Raw genomic sequence first — 23593 nt, 5'->3', positions numbered from 1 at the left:
GTGTAGACTACATCATAGGGAAAACTTGAAGCTCATGGGCCCCAATGACAAATCTGTAAGGCTGGGTTCACATCACATTTTGTCCTATATAGGAACACATATGGCAGGAAGGAACTAAAAACATGCGCTCCCGTATGCCTTCGTATGCGCTCCTGTATGTAATTCATTTCAATGAGCCGACCGGAGTGAAACGTTCGGTCCGGTCAGCTCATTTTTGCACCATATGCACTTTTACAATCGGACCTAAAACCGTGGTCGACCACAGTTTTAGGTCCGGGGAAAAAGCGCCTACGGTGCAAAAATGAGCCGACCGGACCGAACGTTTCACTCCGGTCGGCTCATTGAAATGAATTACATACAAGAGTGCATACAAAGGCATATGGGAGCGCATGTTTTTAGCTCCCCCTTACCATATGCGCTCCCGTATGGGACAAAACGTGATGTGAACTCAGCCTAACAGGACCAGGGGCGTAGCTATAAGGGGTGCAGAGGTATCAGGTGCACAGGGGCTCTGGTGCCTAAGGGAGTCCCAAAGTTATCTGCTCAATAAGAAACCAGTATTATAATTGGCACATGGGGGCCAGATTTTAAATTGCGGGTCCTGAAGCTACAAGCTACACCTCTGAACAGGGCTACCTTCCAATGCTGGTGGTTTTTTTGTTTTTATGTGGTAAAAAGGGCGTTTTGGCTCCCTCAGGCACAAGGGCACAGGTTTACATATTAGCTCTGCACCACTCAATAATACCATCCATCTTATATTAGATTAGGGTTTCCCATCCAGTGTGCCTTCAGCTGTGGCAAATTTACAACTCCCAGCATGCCCAGATCTCCTTACTGTTCTGTGCTGACTATGTGTGCATAGCATAATGATTATACATCCTAAATGTATTTTTCACAACTCTTATCCAGTGCGTAGCAGCAGGGCTATGCATGTTTCCAATGCTAGTAAATGCATTATTCAGAATCATCATTTCATTGTTGTTTTAGCATCTTGTAATATTCTGCAAACCAGAAAGCAAATATTTTAAATATTAATCTGGGAAGTCTGGGAGGTAATTTTCTACGCCTGGTAAAACATGCAAGCATGTGTATGCAGATACTAACTCTTTGTGTTCTAACTAATGGATAATATCCCAGGAAAAACAAAAACCACTGCTCACCTGGCTAGCATGCCAACCATCACAATATCATTGCATTGCATCCAAGTTGTATAAACTCGTAATTGATTTTGCTAAATATATTATAATGATGAATTTATTGTGCATGTCATAACAACACATTCATTTCTTTCTGCATTAACTTTGTCATATTATTTATTTTAACAGTATCCATACATAGCACATGGGATACATGTGGCTCTTTCCTCCATCCTCTATGTGTGTCAGTCATAACATAGGTAGAAGTGACCATGTCCTTCTCTCAAATGGCTTAGAAGGAGGGACGGCATCTAAAATGGTTAGATGTGGTGACATGAAACAGCACCATGACAATGGTCTCCACCGCAGATGTACTGGCAAGAGACAACTCCATGACAATGGTCTCCAAACTGTGGACTTCTAGATGTTGCAAAACTACAAATCCTAGCATGCCCAGACAGACCGCTCCCGCAAGGTGTTTGTTCCATGCCAGTCTGCTCCTGCAATATGTGTGGTGTGTCCAGTCCTGCCGACTCCCGCAAACATTTTGTCACAGCTTTTAGGGATTCTACCCTCTTCTGCCATTTCATCACCCCCCCCCCTTGGGCTATTTTATCAGCCCTATGTGGCATTTCAGAGGTTTGAAGGATTGTGCTGGATTTTGCAGGACCCATTGTATTTTTTTGTCCCACCCGCAACAACCTCATCACCACCTGTGCCTTTAAGTCTTTATTGGTCCTGCGGGATCCCAATCCCAATGCAGAGCTTTAGTTTTGTGCCCAAATGTCGCTCATTTGTGCACATAAGTGGCAGTTTTTGAGCATTATCGTCATTTGGACAAAGTGGGGACATTCGAAGCATGAATAAAGCTGAAAATGGGCAAAGCTTTACTAAAAAAAAAAACACCTCAACTAGTATATGTTCCTGTCACGATGCCGGCTGGCAGGTAGTGGATCCTCTGTGCCAGAGAGGGATGGCGAGGACCGCGCTAGTGGACCGGTTCTAAGCCACTACAGGTTTTCACCAGAGCCCGCCGCAAAGCGGGATGGTCTTGCTGCGGCGGTAGTGACCAGGTCGTATCCACTAGCAACGGCTCACCTCTCTGACTGCTGAAGATAGGCGAGGTACAAGGGAGTAGGCAGAAGCAAAGTCGGACGTAGCAGAAGGTCGGGGGCAGGCGGCAAGGTTCGTAGTCAGGGGAGATAGCAGAAGTTCTGGTACACAGGCTTTAAACACACAAAACGCTTTCACTAGGCACAAGGGCAACAAGATCCGGCAAGGAAGTGCATGGGAGGAGGTTAGATATAGTCAGGGACCAGGTGGAAGCCAATTAAGCTAATTGGGCCAGGCACCAATCATTGGTGCACTGGCCCTTTAAGTCTCAGGGAGCTGGCGCGCGCCCTAGAGAGCGGAGCCGCGCGCGCCAGCACATGACAGCAGGGGACGGGAACGGGTAAGTGAGCTGGGATGCGATTCGCGAGCGGGCGCGTCCCGCTGTGCGAATCGCATCCCCAACGGCCATGACAGAGCAGCGCTCCCGGTCAGCGGGACTGACCGGGGAGCTGCAGGGAGAAAGACGCCGTGAGCGCTCCGGGGAGGAGCGGGGGCCCGGAGCGCTAGGCGTAACAGTACCCCCCCCCTTAGGTCTCCCCTTCTCTTTGTCCGGTAACTGCCTCCCCTGGGATGAGGACACCGGGAAAGGATGGAGGGATTCCTCAACGGCAGGCAGAACAGCAGGAGTAGGAATGGGGAGAGAGGGCAGAGGGCGAGACCTGGCACGGGGCAGTGTGACACCAGGACGAGGGCCATGAGGGGACACAGAGGCTTGCCTGATGGGACTGGGAGGGGGGGAGAGGCATTTCCTGTGGCAGGCAGAGTCCTTAATGACCTTAGGGGGACCGGATACAGGAGGAACCACAGGGTCACGGCAGGGAGTACTGGGAACCGGTTGAAGGCAGTCCTTGGAACAAGAGGGACCCCAACTCTTGATCTCCCCAGTGGACCAATCCAGGGTTGGGGAATGGTGTTGAAGCCAGGGTAGTCCAAGGAGAACTTCAGAAGTGCAATTAGGAAGGACAAAAAATACAATTTCCTCGTGATGAGGTCCGATGCACATTAGGAGGGGCTCCGTGCGGTAACGCACGGTGCAACCCAACCTGGCTCCGTTGACCGCGGAAATGTGGAGTGGCTTGACAAGACGGGTCACCGGAATGCGGAATTTATTCACTAAGGACTCCCGAATAAAATTCCCAGAAGCTCCAGAGTCCAGGCAGGCCACGGCTGAGAGGGGAGAGCTGGCTGAAGTAGAAATCCGAACAGGCACCGTGAGACGTGGAGAAGCCGACTTAGCATCAAGAGACGCCACACCCACGAGAGCTGGGTGCGAGCGTGCGTTTCCCAGACGTGGAGGACGGATTGGGCAATCCACCAAAAAATGTTCAGTACTGGCACAGTACAGACAAAGATTCTCTTCCTTACGGCGATTCCTCTCTTCCAGGGTCAGGCGAGACCGATCCACTTGCATGGCCTCCTCGGCGGGAGGCCTAGGCGCAGATTGCAGTGGAGACTGTGGGAGAGGTGTCCAGAGATCTAAGTCTTTTTCCTGGCGGAGCTCTTGATGCCTCTCAGAAAAACGCATGTCAATGCGAGTGGCTAGATGAATGAGTTCATGCAGGTTAGCAGGAGTCTCTCGTGCGGCCAGAACATCTTTAATGTTGCTGGATAGGCCTTTTTTAAAGGTCGCGCAGAGAGCCTCATTATTCCAGGATAGTTCAGAAGCAAGAGTACGGAATTGTATGGCGTACTCGCCAACGGAGGAATTACCCTGGACCAGGTTCAGCAGGGCAGTCTCAGCAGAAGAGGCTCGGGCAGGTTCCTCAAAGACACTTCGAATTTCCGAGAAGAAGGAGTGTACAGAGGCAGTGACGGGGTCATTGCGGTCCCAGAGCGGTGTGGCCCATGACAGGGCTTTTCCAGACAGAAGGCTGACTACGAAAGCCACCTTAGACCTTTCAGTAGGAAACTGGTCCGACATCATCTCCAAGTGCAGGGAACATTGCGAAAGAAAGCCACGGCAAAACTTAGAGTCCCCATTAAATTTGTCCGGCAAGGACAGGCGGAGGCTAGGAGTGGCCACTCGCTGCGGAAGGGGTGCAGGAGCTGGCGGAGGAGATGGTTGTTGCTGCTGTAGCTGTGACTGTACTTGCTGTAGTTGTGACTGGAGTTGCTGTGTCATGGTGGTCAAGTACGACAGCTGGTGATCTTGTTGGGCGATCTGACGAGCTTGCTGGGCGACCAGCGTAGGGAGGTCAGCGACAACTGGCAGAGGAACTTCAGCGGGATCCATGGCCGGATCTACTGTCACGATGCCGGCTGGCAGGTAGTGGATCCTCTGTGCCAGAGAGGGATGGCGAGGACCGCGCTAGTGGACCGGTTCTAAGCCACTACAGGTTTTCACCAGAGCCCGCCGCAAAGCGGGATGGTCTTGCTGCGGCGGTAGTGACCAGGTCGTATCCACTAGCAACGGCTCACCTCTCTGACTGCTGAAGATAGGCGAGGTACAAGGGAGTAGGCAGAAGCAAAGTCGGACGTAGCAGAAGGTCGGGGGCAGGCGGCAAGGTTCGTAGTCAGGGGAGATAGCAGAAGTTCTGGTACACAGGCTTTAAACACACAAAACGCTTTCACTAGGCACAAGGGCAACAAGATCCGGCAAGGAAGTGCATGGGAGGAGGTTAGATATAGTCAGGGACCAGGTGGAAGCCAATTAAGCTAATTCGGCGAGGCACCAATCATTGGTGCACTGGCCCTTTAAGTCTCAGGGAGCTGGCGCGCGCGCGCCCTAGAGAGCGGAGCCGCGCGCGCCAGCACATGACAGCAGGGGACGGGAACGGGTAAGTGAGCTGGGATGCGATTCGCGAGCGGGCGCGTCCCGCTGTGCGAATCGCATCCCCAACGGCCATGACAGAGCAGCGCTCCCGGTCAGCGAGACTGACCGGGGAGCTGCAGGGAGAAAGACGCCGTGAGCGCTCCGGGGAGGAGCGGGGGCCCGGAGCGCTAGGCGTAACAGTTCCCCTAAATCTCTTTGGTGAGACATACGTTTTATAATCTAGCTTGAATATGTGGATTATATTTTCATATCTATTGCTGACTCCGTTTTCTCCAGTGTAAAGTTCTAAAAATGGTGTAACTTTCTGAATAATAGGAATTAATGATTTTCAAGGGGAAAATGTTCTCAGAAGACATTCCAGCTCATTTCTTAAGTGCCTAGTGCAATGATATGAATAAAACACCAGTCCAAATGATAGAATCCAAACCATCGGTTCCTTAAATAATGGGTATTATCAATATGGGTCTTTTGAGCAATTTTCTCATTACTGAAACAATTCCCTTTAAATGCTCTCCGCTCCAAGCAGGCATTAAATGCCCCTTAATTACTAGTATTTAACCAATCAAATGTTTCCATTTCAAAGACCATTAGCTTTCTATTAAGACATTAAACAATTTAGTCAAATGTGCTTCATTGAGAGATCTCGCTGTGGGATTGTTTTAAGGTTTATCTCTGATGTCACGTCTGTCTCTTAAACGATGCTCTTATTTACTGATGTGCTGTTGTTTTGGCAATTTGTACTGTTGGCAGATATCATGGGCTTGCCGTCAGACACAGGATGAGTAATCTGAGCAGATAAGAGTGTCTGTCTGCAAATGAGCTCGTGCTTCAGTGCATATTCACGGCAAGGTGAATTAAATCAATGGCTTCTCTAACCGATGTAAACTACTACAATGCTTAAATGCATTTATTATTTCTGTCTGTAAAATGGGGATTTTTTTTTCTTTGTCCAATAACAAGAGGAGTTTAGGTCTTGCACATCTACTTAAAATTCACCTTCCATTTTAAAGCCTAAGCTAAGATAAATTCTAATAGCTCAGATTTAATAATACCTTATGGCTGACGTGATCATGCCAGAATTAAGACTATGGCATTATGATTGAGAAAATTATTGCAGCAATTGCATAGAATATACCAGTGTTTAGCAACCAGGTCGCCTTCAGCTGTTGTTAATCTCCAATTCCGAGCATGCCCAGAACTATTGGATTACAACTAACAGAGCAAGAGGAATACAACTAACAGCGGTCACTTTCCACTGGAAAACCAGTAAGCGCCACTTTTAACTACATTTGTATCCTCAGGATGCACATGCAGTTGTAAACTACAAAGTATGCAGGGACTCCTGAGAAAGGCGACCATTGATGCTGCAAAAAACAAACCCACAGGTGGAATGATTTGGTGGCCAGGCAGGACCCCTGCTTCCCAACGAAGTCCCTGGCTTTTGACCACACCACTTTTTAACTATCTAAATCTTTTAGGACAAAGGTAAAGGAAAACTCAAGGGGAGCAAAAAACTATTGGGTTCCTACTTTACCTGAAGGAGGAGGGACATGACTAATTGAGGTCGCCTCTACTGGAAAATCAGTAAGCGCTGCTTTCAACTACATTTGTATTCTCAAAACGCACAAGCAGTTGTGAACTACAAAGTATAAATAGGAATCCCTGCTGCCACACAGTATGATGAGTGACTGGACAGATTGCAGTGAATTTTGTGGTTTGGAAGCTGCAATGCATATAGGATCACAACTAAAGATGAGTGAATCGAATCTAACGAATCTGAATTCATTACGAATTTCAGGAAAAATTTGATTTGTACTGAATACGAATATCGCCGTGATTTGATTTCGCAAATCGCTTAATTAAACTTCATGTAGTACGGTCCAGGCTCTAGGCATCTAAAATGGCGGATCCACATGTGAGGCAAGGAATACTGGGAAGGCAGGTAGATGGGATACGAATCACATGCAGCATGCAGCCTATGAGCAGCCAGTCACACCTGTGATGTCACAGCCCTATTTAATCGGCAGCCATCTTGCAGCCAGTTACATCAGCATACTATTGCAGAGAGAGAGAGAGGGGGACAGAGAGCAGTGTGTTGCACAGAAAAGCTTTTTTACAGCAGCAATTCACCTCGAGCCCAAATCCAGCCACGAAGCACTGATAGGGGAGGGAGTGAGACTGAGAGAGAAAGTGCAATTTTGGGTGTAGTACAGCGACTGTGTGCTGCAGCACTGATGTGTACAACAACTGAAAAATTAATAGTAGCCAGCCAGTTAGGGTGAGCAGAGCACTAAAAGCATATTGTGCTCTATTAAGCATAACCTGTGCATACATTTAAGGGGTGTACCATTTCGTACTGGAGCGCATTGTCCTCCCCTCATAAGTGCATACCACATACGTACATCTAAGGGGTGTACCATTTTGTTCCTGTTAAAGTCTTAAGGGCCTTGATACTATGAAAGGTCAGCCAAAAGTACACACCTGCTGGTGTTGTAGACAAATACTGTTTTAAGCGTACAGGAGCGCATTGTCCTCCCCTCATAAGTGCATACCACATACGTACATCTAAGTGGTATACCATTTTGTTCCTGTTAAAGTCTCCAGCCACCTCCAGGCCGTCTCATTCTGCAACTATATGGTCTCCTCATGCTTCCGCCACCTCCAGGCAGTGTCATTAGGCCACTATATGGTCTCCTCATGCTGCCGCCAACTCCAGGCTGTGTCATTCAGCCACTTTATGGTCTGCTTTTAATGCTGCCAACTCCAGGCTGTGTCATTCAGCCGCTATATGTTCTCCTCATGCTGCTGCCAACTACAGGCTGTGTCATTCAGCCACTATATGGTCTCCTCATGCTTCCGCCACCTCCAGGCTGTGTCACTACCACCATGGGGTCTACTCATGCTGCTGGCACATTAAATAAAACTTTTAAGGTTCATCTATTTGAAATCTTCAATTTAAATGTAAAAAAATATCTTTAATCTCTTCAATTGTGAGGTCCTATGGTCTCATCATGCTGCCGCCACCTCCACGCTGTGTCATTGAGCCACTATATGGTCTCATCATGCTGCCGCCAACTCCAGGCTGTCATTCAGCCACTATATGTTCTCCTCCTGCTGCTGCCACCTCCACGCTGTTTCATTCAGCTACTATATCGTCTCCTCATACTGATGCCACCTCCAATTTATTTTAAATCATCTGGTACCAGAAAGTCATACAGATTTGTATGTTACTTCCATTAAAAAATCTTAATCCTTCCAGTATTTATCAGCTGCTGTATACTACAGAGAAAGTTCTTTTCTTTTTGAATTTATTTTCTATTTGTCCACAGTACTCTCTGCTGACACCTCTGCCCATGCCAGGAACTGTCCATAGTACAAGCAAATCCCCATTGCAAACCTATCCTGCTCTGGACAGTTCCTGACATGGACAGAGGTGTCAGCAGAAAGCACTGTGGTCAGACAGAAAATACATTTAAACAGAAAATAACTTTCTCTGTAGTATACAGCAGCTGATAAGTACTGAAAGGATTAAGATTTTTTTAATAATTTACAAATCTGTTTAACTTTCTGGCACCATTTGATTTAAAATAAATTGTTTTCCACCGGAGTACCCCTTTAAGGTACAGGATCATGGATGAAACTAATTTGAAACAAAATACAAGATGTTTGAATTCTAAGAAATCCAATTTTTTTTTTTTTTTTAAGTTGGGACCAAACTGATTTGCTAATCTTTAGGTAAGGAAAAAACTCTTCTGTCCTCTCCAGGCTGGATCATCATGTTGTTGGACCTAAGGGCATACAGAATTAGGCCCAGTCTACTTGAGTATATTTACAAGGCTAATACAATGTTACCTGAGTAAAGCATTCTAGTTTATAAAGCCTTTTTTTTTATTCATAACTAGAAAGCATATGTTTATGAGAATATAAAGCATATATTTATTACTTATTATTACTGTTATAATTTATAGGAGGTGACTAATATCTAGATATGTTTCACAACCTTACTGTACAGGGTTCCATGTGGGTTCCCGTCATGGAACAAATAAAACTAAATAGGAATGCAGAAGGCCTTGTAAATCACGGAATAACCCAAAGTGTTACAAAATATATTTCTGTGACATTGAACGCTTGAAATCATTAAAAGTATTTTTCACAGCCCGAGCTTTATAATCATCCCGAGATGAGAAAAAAATAGCTAATGGTCACCTCTATTATGGAGCATCACAGATTTGGGCCACAGAGTAGTTTATGCAATTTATTTTCTTTTTCCATCTGTACGGCTCTTTGTAATAATTAATAGTGAAGATCCGTCATGTTCAGATAGCGCTCCACTTAATCACAAGCTGCCTCACTAAGGCTATTATACATTTATTGTTTCTGGGACCATTTGTTATACTGTGAATCACATGTTATTAGAATTATATTGCTATCACTCACTGGACCATTTTCATTAGTTTGTGCTGTGTACGTGCTGGAGGAGTGCATAAATGAGTGTGACTAATCCTGTGATCAAAACATAAAGACGGTGGGAATGGGGAGGGGGCAACACATAATACATATCTCTTACGTTCAAATCCAAATATAATAATGAACAAAAATGATAATGATAATATATATATATATATATATATATATATATATATATATATATATATAGCTAGTTGGTTGTATCATTATTAATATATATATATATATATATATATATATATATATATATATATATATATATATATATCTACGCTTGAGAATGGTGTTGTGAGAACAACGAAACTTCGTACATGCACTTTGTTCATGGAATAAACCACTTTTTCATTTGAATATGCCTGTGTGCTGCAGTTGCCTTCATTTTGAATAGCTACCCCCCTTAGACCTGCCTGCACACACTGCATGCTTGGATGTGCTGCCTTCCTCTACAATATATATATATATATATATATATATATATATATATATATACATTATTATTATCATTTTTGTTATGGAATGATGAAAAAGTTATGAAAAAAAATAATGTAGAAATAATACATACATACTGTATATATTATGGCCCTATAACTATTTTTATTATTATTATTATTATTATTATTATTATTAGTAGTAGTAGTAGTAGTAGTAGTAGTAGTAGTAGTAGTTGTAGTATTACCAGAATGATACGATGAAAAAGAGAACAAAAAGAAAACTAGTTAGGTGAATGAGGCATAGCTGCAATACTAAATACAGCCCATGAAAAAAAGGGGAGCTGCTGATCATATTACTACTATGATAACATTAAATTGCAAAGCTGATGCAATATATTGCATTACAGTTTATCATGGCTACTTGTAAGCCCAAAATTTCCTTCCTATAACGCAAGGTTTTCTAACCAGGGTGCCTCCAGCTGTTGCAAAACCACAACTTCCAGCATGCTGGAAGTTGTAGTTTTGCAAAAGCTGGATGCACCCTGGTTGGGAAATTCCTCTGTAACATCATCTAAATAAAGCATTGGATTGTACTGCTTTCAAGACATTGAACCATCTTTACTGTCTACGGTTTTTCCCTTTCAGAATTTTTTCGGCGCACAACCAGGCACAATATAGGCAACACAGATGTGCTAAGAAATAGATGACAAGAAGAAACTGCAGATTGAAGACATCCCATTTCCATTTTCCCCCTACCCCCCTAAACGCTTCCTAGAGGAGTGATGGGTTCTCCCGTGTGGGCTGTAATGTGGAATAACCTGCGTCTTGTGGATAATGAATTGTTTTTGAGCCGATAAATTGGTTTCCATGAAATAACAAGTGTCTTGTGTTGAGATTGTGTTCTCTTGCATTATAAATGTTCTTAAAAGTTCACATCAACAAGTAAAATGTTCAAAGGGAAACCAAATTGTTCGTCTTGTGCCGGAGCCAGGGCTTTTAGCGCGCCGGAATAAATGACTGTCATGGTAACGATAGAAAAACCTGCATTTTTCCAAAGAGCCCATTAAGCCTCCCCATCCATATCTCTGCTGCAGTGTCAGCTACTTATGCAGGGAGAGGCTCATTCCGCTCATATCTTTATTTTCCTAGCATCTGCGCAAGACTTTACCCTGCTCCAAACTGATATATTAGAGCGATGTGCACAGACGGGGAACCTATGCTCTGCCTTGAAATCAACGCCTTTCCTAGCATCTGAAATAGACATCTGAAATACAGTTGGTATATAGGCTTTTTCATATGTCATTTTTGTATTGCAGCTGCCTTGTTATGGAGTTGAATCTCAGGATCCGGTTGATGTAGCCCCCCACACATGACATGGTATTGACTGGAGATGTGTACACATGATGGTATAAGATGGCCATTTAAAAAAAAAATGCCTGACCACTTACAATACTATATTGTTCATATTGTTCAGAATATAGGAATTCACCCATATAAGAGGAATTACATTTATTTTTTACTGTAGATTACCTACAGGTTAAATATGGCATGGATAAAGTACTACAGTGCCCCTTCACACTGCTAGCCACTGTACCCCAAGCAACAATGCCCTCCACAGTGCCCTGCCACAATGCCAGCCACTGTACCCCACCCTACAATGTCAGCCACAGTGTCCTTGCCATAATTCCAGCCACATTCCCCCACTACAATGCAAGCCATTGTGCCCCACTACAATTTCAGCCATAATGTCCCACCACAATTCCGGCCACAGTGACACACTGCAATGTTAGCCACAGTGACACACCAAAATGCAAGCTAATGTGCCCCGCCACAACATCAGCCATAAAGCCCTACCACAATGATGGTGGAAGTTTGGTGAAAGTTTTGCCACTGAAATTCCATAGTGTGCACTGTGCAATGGAATGCTATCCACAGCAATGGGACTGTGCCTGAATTTCTGAGCCTTACACTCAGAAATTCCATAGTCTGAACCTAGCCTTATGGTGCCTCTCCATTCTGGCAAATTTAGAAAGGTCCTGCCCACTGTTCATCCCTCCCTAAAGATTTCTATATGCCCTAAGGCTGTGTTTCCCAAGCAGGGATTATCCAGATGAGCAACCCATTTAACACAAAACAGATGCCTCACTATGACATGTTACAGTATCTTCTTTAAATGTAGCTAAATGCTAGGCAGCTGGAATTGGTTGCCAGTCAATATGTCATACTTGACAGTACTATAACTTGTTCAAAAGAAAATTCCAGGGACAGACCAAATACCTATGAGATAAGGAAAGGATCTCTGACAACATGTCGAGTGTTCATGAATCTCCATATACAAAGAACAATAGAACGGTAGAAGAAATAGATAATTATTGATGGCTACATCTAAGAGGTTTTGACTGCAACATATCAGTCTCAACATTTGTGTCAATAGGTGAAATGACAGTCCCATATCTCATACTTTACACTGTTTACAAATCAGTGCAGAATATTGACCCCTGACCATTACTAGGTACAGATATCTGGAATGTACTGCGATATTCTAATGCACCAGGGATTGCGATTAGGCCAGTAACTGAGAAGTAATGTTAAAGGAAATTTGTCATCAGTTTCACCTACACTAACTTGTTGGTACAGACAGGTAGTGCAGGTGACACTGATGACAACCATACTTTCCTATCCCCGTTCTGTGGTCTGGTTCTACCAGAATAATCTGCTGTATCTACCTCTCCAAAGCTGATTTGGAGCATGGGCGGAGCTTTGTGACATCACTGCTGATGCTTCTCTGCTAGGTCCCACCCCATTCTAAAAGTCAGCCCCAGAACGAAAGATACGATGGAAGATTGCGGAAGAACCGGAGCACAGAACGCAACCAGATAAGTATGGTTGTCATCAGTGTTACCTGCACTACCAAGAAATGAGAACAAGTAGAAAAGAGAGATAGAGGACAGCCCCTCTTGTAACTCTGTGGGTATGAGTCCAAATGGCAATTCACAGGTAACAAGTGGACTCTCACCTTATTATTAGCTTGGGTTCAGACATATCACCCCTGCAATGGGGTAGCCTTAGATGATGGCCTGCTGCCCGGCAGTACTTGACCTGGTATCCATGAAGGAAACCTGTAGAAAGGATTCACACAAAGAAAAAAATGCACTGGAAATGGTGTTGGTCCGACTGGAGTACCCAGAAGAAAATTATGAAGTCTGGTATATTGGTGAAAATGTCAATTCAATTTGTTGACACTGGGTACACAATAATAACATGTTTCGAGGGTAAAATCCCTCTTCCTCAGATTGGCATAGCCAATCTGAGGAAGAGTGATTTTTACCCTCGAAATGCGTTATTGTTCTGTACCCAGTGTCAATAAACCGAATTGACACTTTTACCAATACACCAGCTTTCAGAATTTTCTTCTGGGAACTCCAGTTGGACCAGCACCATTTCCAGTGCATTTTTTTTCTTCGTGTGAACCTACACTACTTTTCTGTACAGACAGGTTAGTGCAGGTTAAACTGATGACATATTTCCTTTAAACTCGGGTTCTGGAATGTGTTTGGATAACATTTCTCAACTTCAGGAGTGCAGTATAATTTCTTTCCATGCCAGGGATCAAAATGGCGTTTGTCATCTGTGAAACCTGAGCTCAGGATAACCAGATTTCATTTCCAGACAGGAACATAAATGTTACTTTTGTTACAATTCTTTTGAAATTTGTGAAATATATGTGAGGCTCTGTCACATCCTACGCAACACGTGTCACCCTACAGTGGCTGTTCTAAGTCATTTTCTATTCTCCAGCAGGTGATGGTCCAGAATTGATGATGCCCAGCATGCAGGAAAATACTCGTAAAGTCCTTTTTAATGTGTAATGCCCGTTGGTCTGGAATTTCCATTTCTTTAGTTCCAGAAGAGGAAATGTCATGAGCAGTGTAAACATTTGTGAAGATTTTCAGAGCACTGGAAAGATGTTTAAAATCGTTTTTCTGAACTCCTCTCGGCAAGTGTTCAGGTACAACTAATATCTGCCTAATACGCTAAGAAATCTATTTGATCAGCCGCTGCTTGCTTGAGTTGCGGATGTTTAGTATAGTTATTTACTTGATATGGCTTATACTAGACCATAATGCTGGCCAAATGCATTAGATACATGCCATTTTAACTGGCCAATCTTGTCACGATCAGCTGGTCAACTAATATGGGGGGTCTCACGATTCTCCTCTTATGACAGATGTCAGGTAAGAAAAAGGTCAAGAATGCTGGATTTTAACATGTCTTATCCTTTTGTTCTCAGGGAAGATAAGTTGCAACCAGAGATGTCTGGCAGCAGCTTTCTCCTGAGCCGAGTTTGTATGTGGAGACTGAAAGATAGCTGTTGGTCAAACAGTTTGGACAAAATTTAAGGTATGTAGCCAGCTTTAATCCAGTGTTTGGCTCACAACAGTTACAATACAGTTAGCAAAGCTGTGTCTCGATATAACAACCTGACCTGCACCCCTGTGTATTATAGATAAAAGTTATATAACAAAATGATAATACATTATGAAGGAATAATATATGTATGGAATAGGGGATATCTCTGTGTATCTGTCCACCTCATGAGCTGAAACTGCAGAAAGCTGCCCCCCAATTCACATTAACTCTATCAGCAGCAGTCATAAGTTGTTCTATTCACTGACAGTTTTCTTTTCCACAGGTTGACATTGAATAGAACAACTAATGATCGGGACTAACAGCGAAAATTCTCTTAAAGGAAATCTGTCATCAGAATCACCCGCACTAAACCTGTTACACAGGCTTGTAGTGCGGGTGATCCTGATTAAAATGCTTCTTACCTGGTTAAAAATGGTTCAGCGGTTCTTCAGATATCTTTATTTTTAGTTTTCTGTTATTCCCTGGCTTGGGACTCAGTGGGAGGTGTTATCATCTGGAACTCGGCCACACATCATTCTAGCTGGGCGGAGCTGCCGCCCGGCTCATGAATATTCATGACCTTATCCTCATACACCAGACCTAGAAAAAGGAGTTAGACCACGAGGATAAGTTCATGAATATTCATGAGCCGGGCGGCAGCTCCGCCCAGCTAGAATGACGTGTGGCCAAGTCCCAGATGATAACACCTCCCACTGAGTCCCAAGCCAGGGAATAACAGAAAACTAAAAATATAGATATCTTAAGAAGCGCTCAACCATTTTTAACCAGGTAAGGAGCGTTTTAATCAGGATCACCCGCACTACAAGCCTGTGTAACAGGTTTAGTGCGGGTGATTCTGATGACAGATTTCCTTTAACCCTGCCAGTTCAGAGGTCAGTATAGGCTTTTCTCAGGCATGAAATACATCACTATAAGGTTAGGATTCCACTGAGGGTTTTTCCCACAGGCAAAAATGGCAGAAAAAACAGCCAGAAAAAACTACCACAGCTTTTTCCTGCGTTTTGGCAGTTTTTCTGACATTTTTACCTTTGTGTGGAAATGGAATTTTTACCCCTTTGGCAGTTTCCCTGCAGGCATTTTTTTTTTATAATTTTTTTATTTTTTTGGGTCCCACAAAAAAAAAAAAGATGCAGGAATGATGCAGTAAGGATGTTTGAATTTGTAGGTAATTATGTTGTATGTTTTAAAATGAAATTATTTTTTTATTTTTTTAATTAAATAGTTCTATTTCTAATGTTTGATTTTCCTTTTTATGTATTTATAAATTTTTGGTGGCCTTATAATATTTTAAACACCCAAGAAAGAAGTCTACATTTTATTCTATTCTGCCAGAGCAGAGAAAATCATAAACTACACCACAGTAGCTGCAAAGGTCACAGGTTAAATATGTGGTTAACCACAATTCATTTGTAGAATAAGTAGGCCAATTGACTGTGCTCTTGTGGTTTACCACATATTTAACCTGTGACCTTTGTAGCTACTGTTTATTGATAATGATTATTTCAGCTCTGTGCTGAAAAGAAAAAAGTCTACTATGTGGATTTCAATAATTTCCTTATGTATCACAAAAATAAAGAAATAGAAGATGTAAAACTGATACTGTGGCCATTATTAAGCGCATGTGAGAGAGAAATGGCCCGTCGGCCAGTGTTTGTATCTGTGACCTGAGGAATAAATTTCAAGTAACTGCTATCCAGTGCCTCCTCTATTTCTTCTCCAAGTGGGATATTTTGCTTCTGTGGTTTCTGAGGATTGAGCATGGTTTATGTTACCTTCGAAGTGCCAAGGTGTAGAAACCGGATTGCACTACAGCAGCCAGCAATATTCAAAGGTACGTGGCAGTGCCGTACTCCCTTTCCTCTAATGAATATACTGTGGACATACCTGATTTTTAAGCAAAAAAATGTAAATGTTTTAAAAAAAAATGTTTTAATTAAAAAGCAGTGAACTATTTTTGTGAGCGGGGCAGGGAACTGAGAGCCCAGGCCAGCCAATATTAAAATGCAAAGCAGCCTGTGAAAATGAATAGGATACTGTAATATACCGTATTTATCGGGGTATACCACGCACCGGCCTATAACACGCACCCTCATTTTACCAAGGATATTTGGGTAAAAAAAGTTTTTTACCCAAATATCCATGGTAAAATGAGGGTGCGTGTGTGCACGTGTATACCACGATATACCCCAGGAAAGGCAGGGGGAGAGAGGCCGTCGCTGCCCGCTTCTCTTTCCCTGCCTTTCCTGGGGTCTAGAGTGCTGCTGCCGGCCCTTCTCTCCCCCTGGTTATCAGCACCGCTGCCCGTTCTGTCCCCCTGACTATCGGTGCTGGCGCCCCATTGCCGGCGCTGATAGCCAGGGGGAGAGAAGGGGCAGCGGCACCCATTGCCGGTGCCGCTGCCCCGTTGCCTCCCCCCATCCCCGGTGGCATAATTACCTGGATCGGGTCCGCGCTGCTCCAGGCCTCCGGCGTGCGTCCCCTGCGTCGTGCGCCGCACCGTGCAGCGCATAGCAACGACGAAGGGGACGCATGCTGGAGGCCTACAGCAGCGCGGACCCGACCCAGGTAATTATGCCACCGGGGATGGGGGGAGGCAACGGGGCAGCGGCGCCGGCAATGGGTGCCGCTGCCCATTCTCTCCCCCTGGCTATCGGCGCCAGTACCGATAGTCAGGGGGACAGAACGGGCAGCGGCGCCGATAGCCAGTGGGTGAGAAGGGCCGGCAGTAGGGCTCTAGACCCCAGGGAAGGCAGGGGGAGAGAAGCGGGCAGCGACGGCCTCTCTCCCCCTGCCTTTCCTGGGGCGGTATCGGCGTATAACAAGCACATAGACTTTAGGCTAAAAATTTTAGCCTAAAAAGTGCGTGTTATACGCCGATAAATACGGTAGTATTTCAGGAAAGGTTAGAATAGACAAATAATATTCTTAGAGTGGTGAGATATATATATATATATATATATATATATATATATATATAGTATTCAATCTTTTCTGTGATGTTCTGCAGAAATAGTTTACACTGCCATGTGCAGAACATTAAATCAGCCTGTTGTACAGTTCTGCCGGTATGGTTTTATTTTGTTTAAAAAAAAGGAGGGGGTAAAAAGGGGGTATAGTGACTATAATTACCACTATTAACCCCTTAAGGACCAAGCCCATTTTAACATTAAATGGGCACTGTCAGATACAAAAACTTTTGATATGTTGTAAAGCATGCAAAACCAATAGGTTTTGCAATTGCTTTCATTAGAAAATTGTCAGTATTTCATACTGAAAAAGCCAGTCAAACAACTGCCCCCCTGTCTACTTGGACACATACTAGTCATGCTGTGTCCATGCATCATCACCTATGTCATGGACACACTTCCTTGATTGACAGCTGTGAGTGCAGGGCTCACAGCTAGAGGAAAAATTCTCTCACTATCAGCTTGTGTCCCGCTACTGTCAGCGAGGACATGCTGGGAGTTGTAGTTTTGCTAATGCTAGGGGAGATGTTTGAAGAAAGCATATTGAGGGAGGGGGCGGAGACCTGCACAGTGAGGCCACACCCCCTCCCTTTGAGAGGAATTCAGACTAGTGAGCTAAATTAAAAGTGTAATAAAAAATAAATAAAGGAGCTAGACACATAAAAAATAGATGTACATGGTCAGGATTAGGTACTGAGTTATATATTTAAAAAAAAAAATATTTTGTTGTATCTGACGGGTACGCTTTAAGGACAAGGCCAATTTTATTTTTGAATTCTCGTTTTTTTCCGCCTCGCCTTTTAAAATCCATAACTCTTTTATATTTCCATCTACAGACCCATATAAGGGCTTGTACTTTGTAATGAAACCTCTCATTTTACTATAAAATGTTCGGTAAACCCAAAAAAAAATTTTTTTAGGGAGGAAATTTAAATGAAAACCACAATATTGCACATTTTGGAGAGTTTTGTTTTCACACTGTACATTTAACGGTAAAAATGACATGTGTTCTTTATTCTGTGGGTCAATACAATTAAAATGATACCCATTTCTAGATACTTTTATATTTTTGTACAAAATAAGGATTCTAAAACCGCCCTATTTTGACCACCTATAACTTTTTCATTTTTCCGTATATAGGGCGGTATGAGGGCTCTTTTTTGCTCCCTCATCTGTACTTTTTATTGATACCACATTTGCATATATAAAACTTTTAGATCATTTTTTATAAACATTTTTGTGAATAAAATGTGACAAAAAAGCAGCATTTTGGGACTTTTTTTTGACGACGGATACACTTTAACAACTTATGTCCTATGAACAGGATAGGGGATAAGCAGGGTTCTGACCTCTGAGACCCCCCTCTAATCTCCAGAACAGGTTTCTTAAAGGTGTACTGCAGTATTAGACATTTATCCCCTATTCATACTGGGACCCAGCATTGCCAAGGCTCTGCGCAACTAAAGCGTGTGTCGTTGACATGCCCCCCCCCCCCCCCATAAAGCTCTATGGGAGAGGTGGGGATGCATGAACGCTGCATCTCCGCATTTCCCATAGAGATACATGGAGGGGGCGTGTAAGTTATTATGGAGGTATTCTGCTTAAAAAGCATTGTTTCTTAAATATTGATATACACAGCATCTGACTAGAGTTGAGTGAATCTACAGTAAGGTTTGCCAAACCCAAATCTATTCATAAACATTTCTTGCACTTTCCAGGCATTCCAATTTTCCAGAAAAGTCCGGAATGAGTCTATGGACTGTCTTATTTCAGACTTTCCCAGAGAATCTGAACACTTGGAAAACAGAACAACTTTTACAAGGCAAAATTCAGTAGACAGATTTTGTAGATTCAGGTTTGGCAAATTTTACAGTAGATTTGCTACATTCTTCATCTGACAAAGCACACTGTGGTACAAGTATGCCATACTATGACGCCCCTAATGACTCTATGAGAGAAATATACCGGTCATGGGCCAAAATACACTGGAGTAAAATGTTGCCATATTTATGCCGCTTAAGTAATTTGACACATCTTTTGGTTTTCTATGTATAGGAAAAGAGAATCTATGCCTGTTACTAGTAAGTCCAATTTCTGAAGTTCTGGTTGAACTGTTTCCAGCTAAACCATGTCCATATTCTTATCTCTTTGTACAAACATGGCAAATTCCACCTTTTGTGTTACTGCACACAGCTCAGCCATGTGTACAGTATGAAGTCTGGAACATCAATTATTGGTCAGTCCTACAGACAAAATAGTACTGTTTATTACTAATGTAACAATCTTGCAAAAAGAGAAATAAGCGTAATGTATCACATGACAATATAAATAAATTGTTGGTATTTTTATAAGATACAACACATTAAGTTTCATTGAGGATACTTCATTGCCTAGCCTTTTATCTTCTCATTAAAAATTGCAATGCTTCTATTATTCAGCATTCAGTCATTTTTAGAAACAAAGATTGTTGCATAGACCATTATTGGATAGAATTCACATTTCTGAACAGTCTAGTCATTCACAAACCTCTGCTGTGGGGACTCCCTCTGGTGGTCGACAGTGGAGAACGATCATGCCTTCAATGGGAACTTCTTTTCCTTGAGGGTCTTGTTCAAAATTTTTCCTCAAGTCTGTAGAGAGAAAAGGGCAAAATAAAAGCTCTGCTGTGTCTGATATGAGCTTTACTGTTAGAAAACAAGAGGTTTTACACATTTCTTATTCAGCACATATGTACTTTGAATCCAGTGCCGTAGAGGCACTAACAGAAGAAATAGCTGCCTTGGGAACAATGTGAATCAACTGAGCAAGACCAGCCCTGAATATAATAAGTTTTTGCTGCTTTAGAGTATTAGACAGAGAATCGTGTCTTTTGCGTAGCTTGTCACATGCAGTCAAGGTCAATGGAAAAAAAATGCCACAAAAAATTTAATTTAAAAAAATTGTTACTCTTTGAAATATATATATATATATATATATATATATATATATATATATATATATATATTGCAGCCTGTATTATTAGTTCAGAGCGGCATTACATTCTCCAGGCTTCGGAGCGGAAATCTAACAGCATTCCTTTGTGGCTCAATGTTTACACAAAGCATGCAATACGGATCTGTATTCTGCAGTGTAGTATCTACATTGAGCACTTAAAAAAATATATATAATTGGAGCTCAATTGACCTGTGAGGGATGTGTTTGCAAACAGGCTCACTGTCTGCTTCTGTAACAAATATGAATGCAGCAATGAATTAAAATATAGGCTGAAGCTTAGAATCAGCACATGAGTGATAAGTAATGTGGCAGCCACGGGGAACTGGACGGACTGTAGTACGTGACTCGGGAGGAGGCCAGGACACTGTTAACCTTCATGGTCCGAAGATACGACAGTTTCTCCTGGGCCAGGCGTGGGATAATAAATACACCGATGCCAGGTTACAGATAACTGTCTCTTTACTGATGATTGAGGTAGCATGTCTTTTACATTGCAGAAGTTTGTGCAGTGAGATTGGCAGAGTGGATCCTGAGGAGCCCAATGCCTTGCTGGGAGTTATAGTGGCCGTTGAATGCAGCCTGAAGATTTGTGGCAGCACACGCTTACTGAAATGTTAACTTGACTGACTGAAGTAGATATTTTCCTAACTGAACTTTTGCTTACCGCCAGGCTTTTACAATTCACCTGCGCTCTGGGGTCTTTTCCTGAGATTTTGCGTGGCTGTGGAATTTAGTAGACTTCTTCACCCTTATGCTTCTTCTCAGCACAATCTCCTCTCACTTTCTCCTTCACTGACTAGAAGAACACTGCACTCCACTCTCCAACTGCCCTCTCCCTCCCCCCTACACTACATTAAAGGGGTACTCGGGTACTTAGACATCTTATCCCCTATCCAAAGGATAAGGGATAAGATGGCTGATCACGGGGGTCCCACCGCTGGGGACCCCCGTGATCTTGCATGCCACACCCCGTTAAAATCAGTCCCCGGAGTGTGTTCGCTCCGGATCTGATTACTGTCGATCACGGGACCGGAGCATTGTGACATCACGGCTCCGCCCCTGTGTGACATCATGCTCCGCCGTGTGACGTCACAGCTGTTATAGGGGATAGGATAGGGGATAAGATAGGGATAGGATAGGGGATAAGATGTCTAAGTGCCAGAGTGCCCCTTTATGGGATAGGTTTGGGGGTCTCCCATTGGGCTATCAGGGTCACCTGGTCATTCTGCCTCAATCTCTTAAAGGTACAGTGCTCAAAAAAATACATAACATAATATAGCAATATCACACAATAATAAAGTTAAAAAAATACAGCAATAGGCCCAGTAAACAGCCAGACAGGGTGTCCGAGGCAATCTCTAGCACACAGGACAGTCTTTGGTGCTGGGACATCACATATAATGTGATGCAAGGGTTCAGCTTTGAGGGGAAGGGGGGGGGGGGGTGCAGAGGTAAAAGTCCTACTTGGGCTCCAGGGCCAGAGGGGCTAAAAAGTTACTCTGCCACTTTGAAGTCAGTAGAATTATTGATGGTCGGTGTCAGAGTATTAACAGATGTAATATTTGGGTCCAGGAGCTTTAGTTCTCCCTCTTTCCTTACAGGTGTACAGGAGCCAATTTTGTTGGCATCACACTAAACTGTGACACAATACATTGTTGGGGGAAGATACAGTACAGTACTCACCTACACTCACCTACAGTACAGTTCTGTACTGTAGGTGAGTGGCACTGCACCACCAGTGGCGTACATAGGAGAGAGAGGGAGGCCCCCTAGCAAAGGTTGAAATGGGCCCCCTATTATGGTGTCTCTCTTCAGATAAGTGGAGAGATGAGTTATGTTCAGATTTTACCAGTAGAAAAGGAAATGGGACAAACTGGGACCCCATAGCAGCTGCATGGTCTGCCTCTATAGTACGTATGTTCCTTTCTAGAGAATGTAGGGATACAACAGCCCTGCAGAAAAGAGGTAAGAAGTGGGGTAGCAACCTTCTGTATATAACCACCGGACCAGGCCTCTGAATGTCAGCACAACTCATTCCACACCACGCTCTTCCCCAGCAGCCGTAGCGTAGTACTATAAAAGCCAGCACAATGGTGTGGGAAGGAGGGGCCTGCCTTCCATATCTAGTCACATACCAGGCCTCTAGGTATTATGGCACTGTAGTTAGTGTATTAAAAAAATTATTCTATAATAGAGAATGAGACATCAATATCAGATCTGTGGGGGTCAGATCCTCATTCTTCCCCTGAAAGGCAAATATGAAGAACAGAAGAAAAAGGCATGTCCGTACTCACCATATGATGCATCTAAAAGTTCAGGCTTTATTACAAGAAAATCTTATAGAACAAAAACATATTCATCCGTTCATCCGGGGTGCAGGGAGGGAAGGTTGCTACCAACCGGCAGCAGGAGCGTATATGAAGAACGACAGCGCGGTTTCACGTCAGTGACGCATCATCTGGTTCCAACAGGGTGAATATGTTTTTGTTCTATAAGAATTTCTTGTAATAAAGCCTGAACTTTTAGATGCATTATATGGTGAGTGCAGACATGCCTTTTTCTTCTGTTCTTTATATTTGCGGAATTGCCTGTTCTGCTAGTGTCTAGCACTCCATAGCATTTTTTCACCGGGACCTACTATACAGTGCTTTAAAAAGATTGCTGTGTACACGTATTGTAGTGCCCATCCCCCATTTCCTCCTTGAGAATTTTTCTCCCCTGAAAGTCTGTACAGGACCCCCCTATCCAATGGGAGACTTTACATCTTATTCTCAAGATCACGTGGGATCCCAGTAGTTAGATCCCCCATGATCATGCACTCAACAGGATAGGGGATAAGTGTTACTGGTTAGTCAACTCCTTTAATGATTATAGCCACATTTTTTAATGGTCACAATAAATCTATAATGAAAAATAAGTGAATGTTGTATTGAGTTGTAATTAATTACACATTTCTCACTGTTGTGTATCTACAGCTCCATGGTTACAGCCAGAACACACTTTCTGTGTGGTGTCATTGTGTAGTCTTGCTTTCTTTTGTTCCCTACGTTGCGATGACATCCATATGACTACAGGATTACACTACACATTGCCCAAATCTATAAATCTGCCTAAAACCCACACTGTCAGGTCTTGCCATTAAAGGAGTTTAATGGGATTTAATGTGATTTTAGTAAGTACCTGGTAGATAGTAATGGACATGCTTTGGAAGGATCTGCGCTTGTCTTGGACATAAATAGCTATGTTGTGAGATTACCATAATACTGTGGCTAGCTTTTTGTA

The 23593-nt window shown here is 43.2% G+C and overlaps 1 protein-coding gene across 5 annotated transcripts in view; it reads right to left on the bottom strand.

Annotated features, from left to right (window-relative positions):
* The window catches only part of UNC5D (unc-5 netrin receptor D), a 670113-nt gene that overhangs the window by 386887 nt on the left and 259633 nt on the right, over positions 1-23593 (bottom strand). For all 5 annotated transcript variants that reach the window (XR_008892301.1, XM_056571520.1, XM_056571523.1 and 2 more), the window contains exon 4: positions 19844-19947. Coding sequence is in view for 4 of the 5 variants with exons in the window: in XM_056571520.1 (XP_056427495.1) it covers positions 19844-19947 (104 nt within the window). In the remaining variant the exon portion in view is untranslated. The remainder of the gene's footprint in view (positions 1-19843; positions 19948-23593) is intronic.

The sequence above is a fragment of the Hyla sarda genome, chromosome 4 (genome assembly GCF_029499605.1).
Source record: "Hyla sarda isolate aHylSar1 chromosome 4, aHylSar1.hap1, whole genome shotgun sequence".
In the NCBI taxonomy this organism is placed as follows: domain Eukaryota; kingdom Metazoa; phylum Chordata; class Amphibia; order Anura; family Hylidae; genus Hyla; species Hyla sarda.
This window is presented reverse-complemented; position numbering and strand designations above follow the sequence as displayed.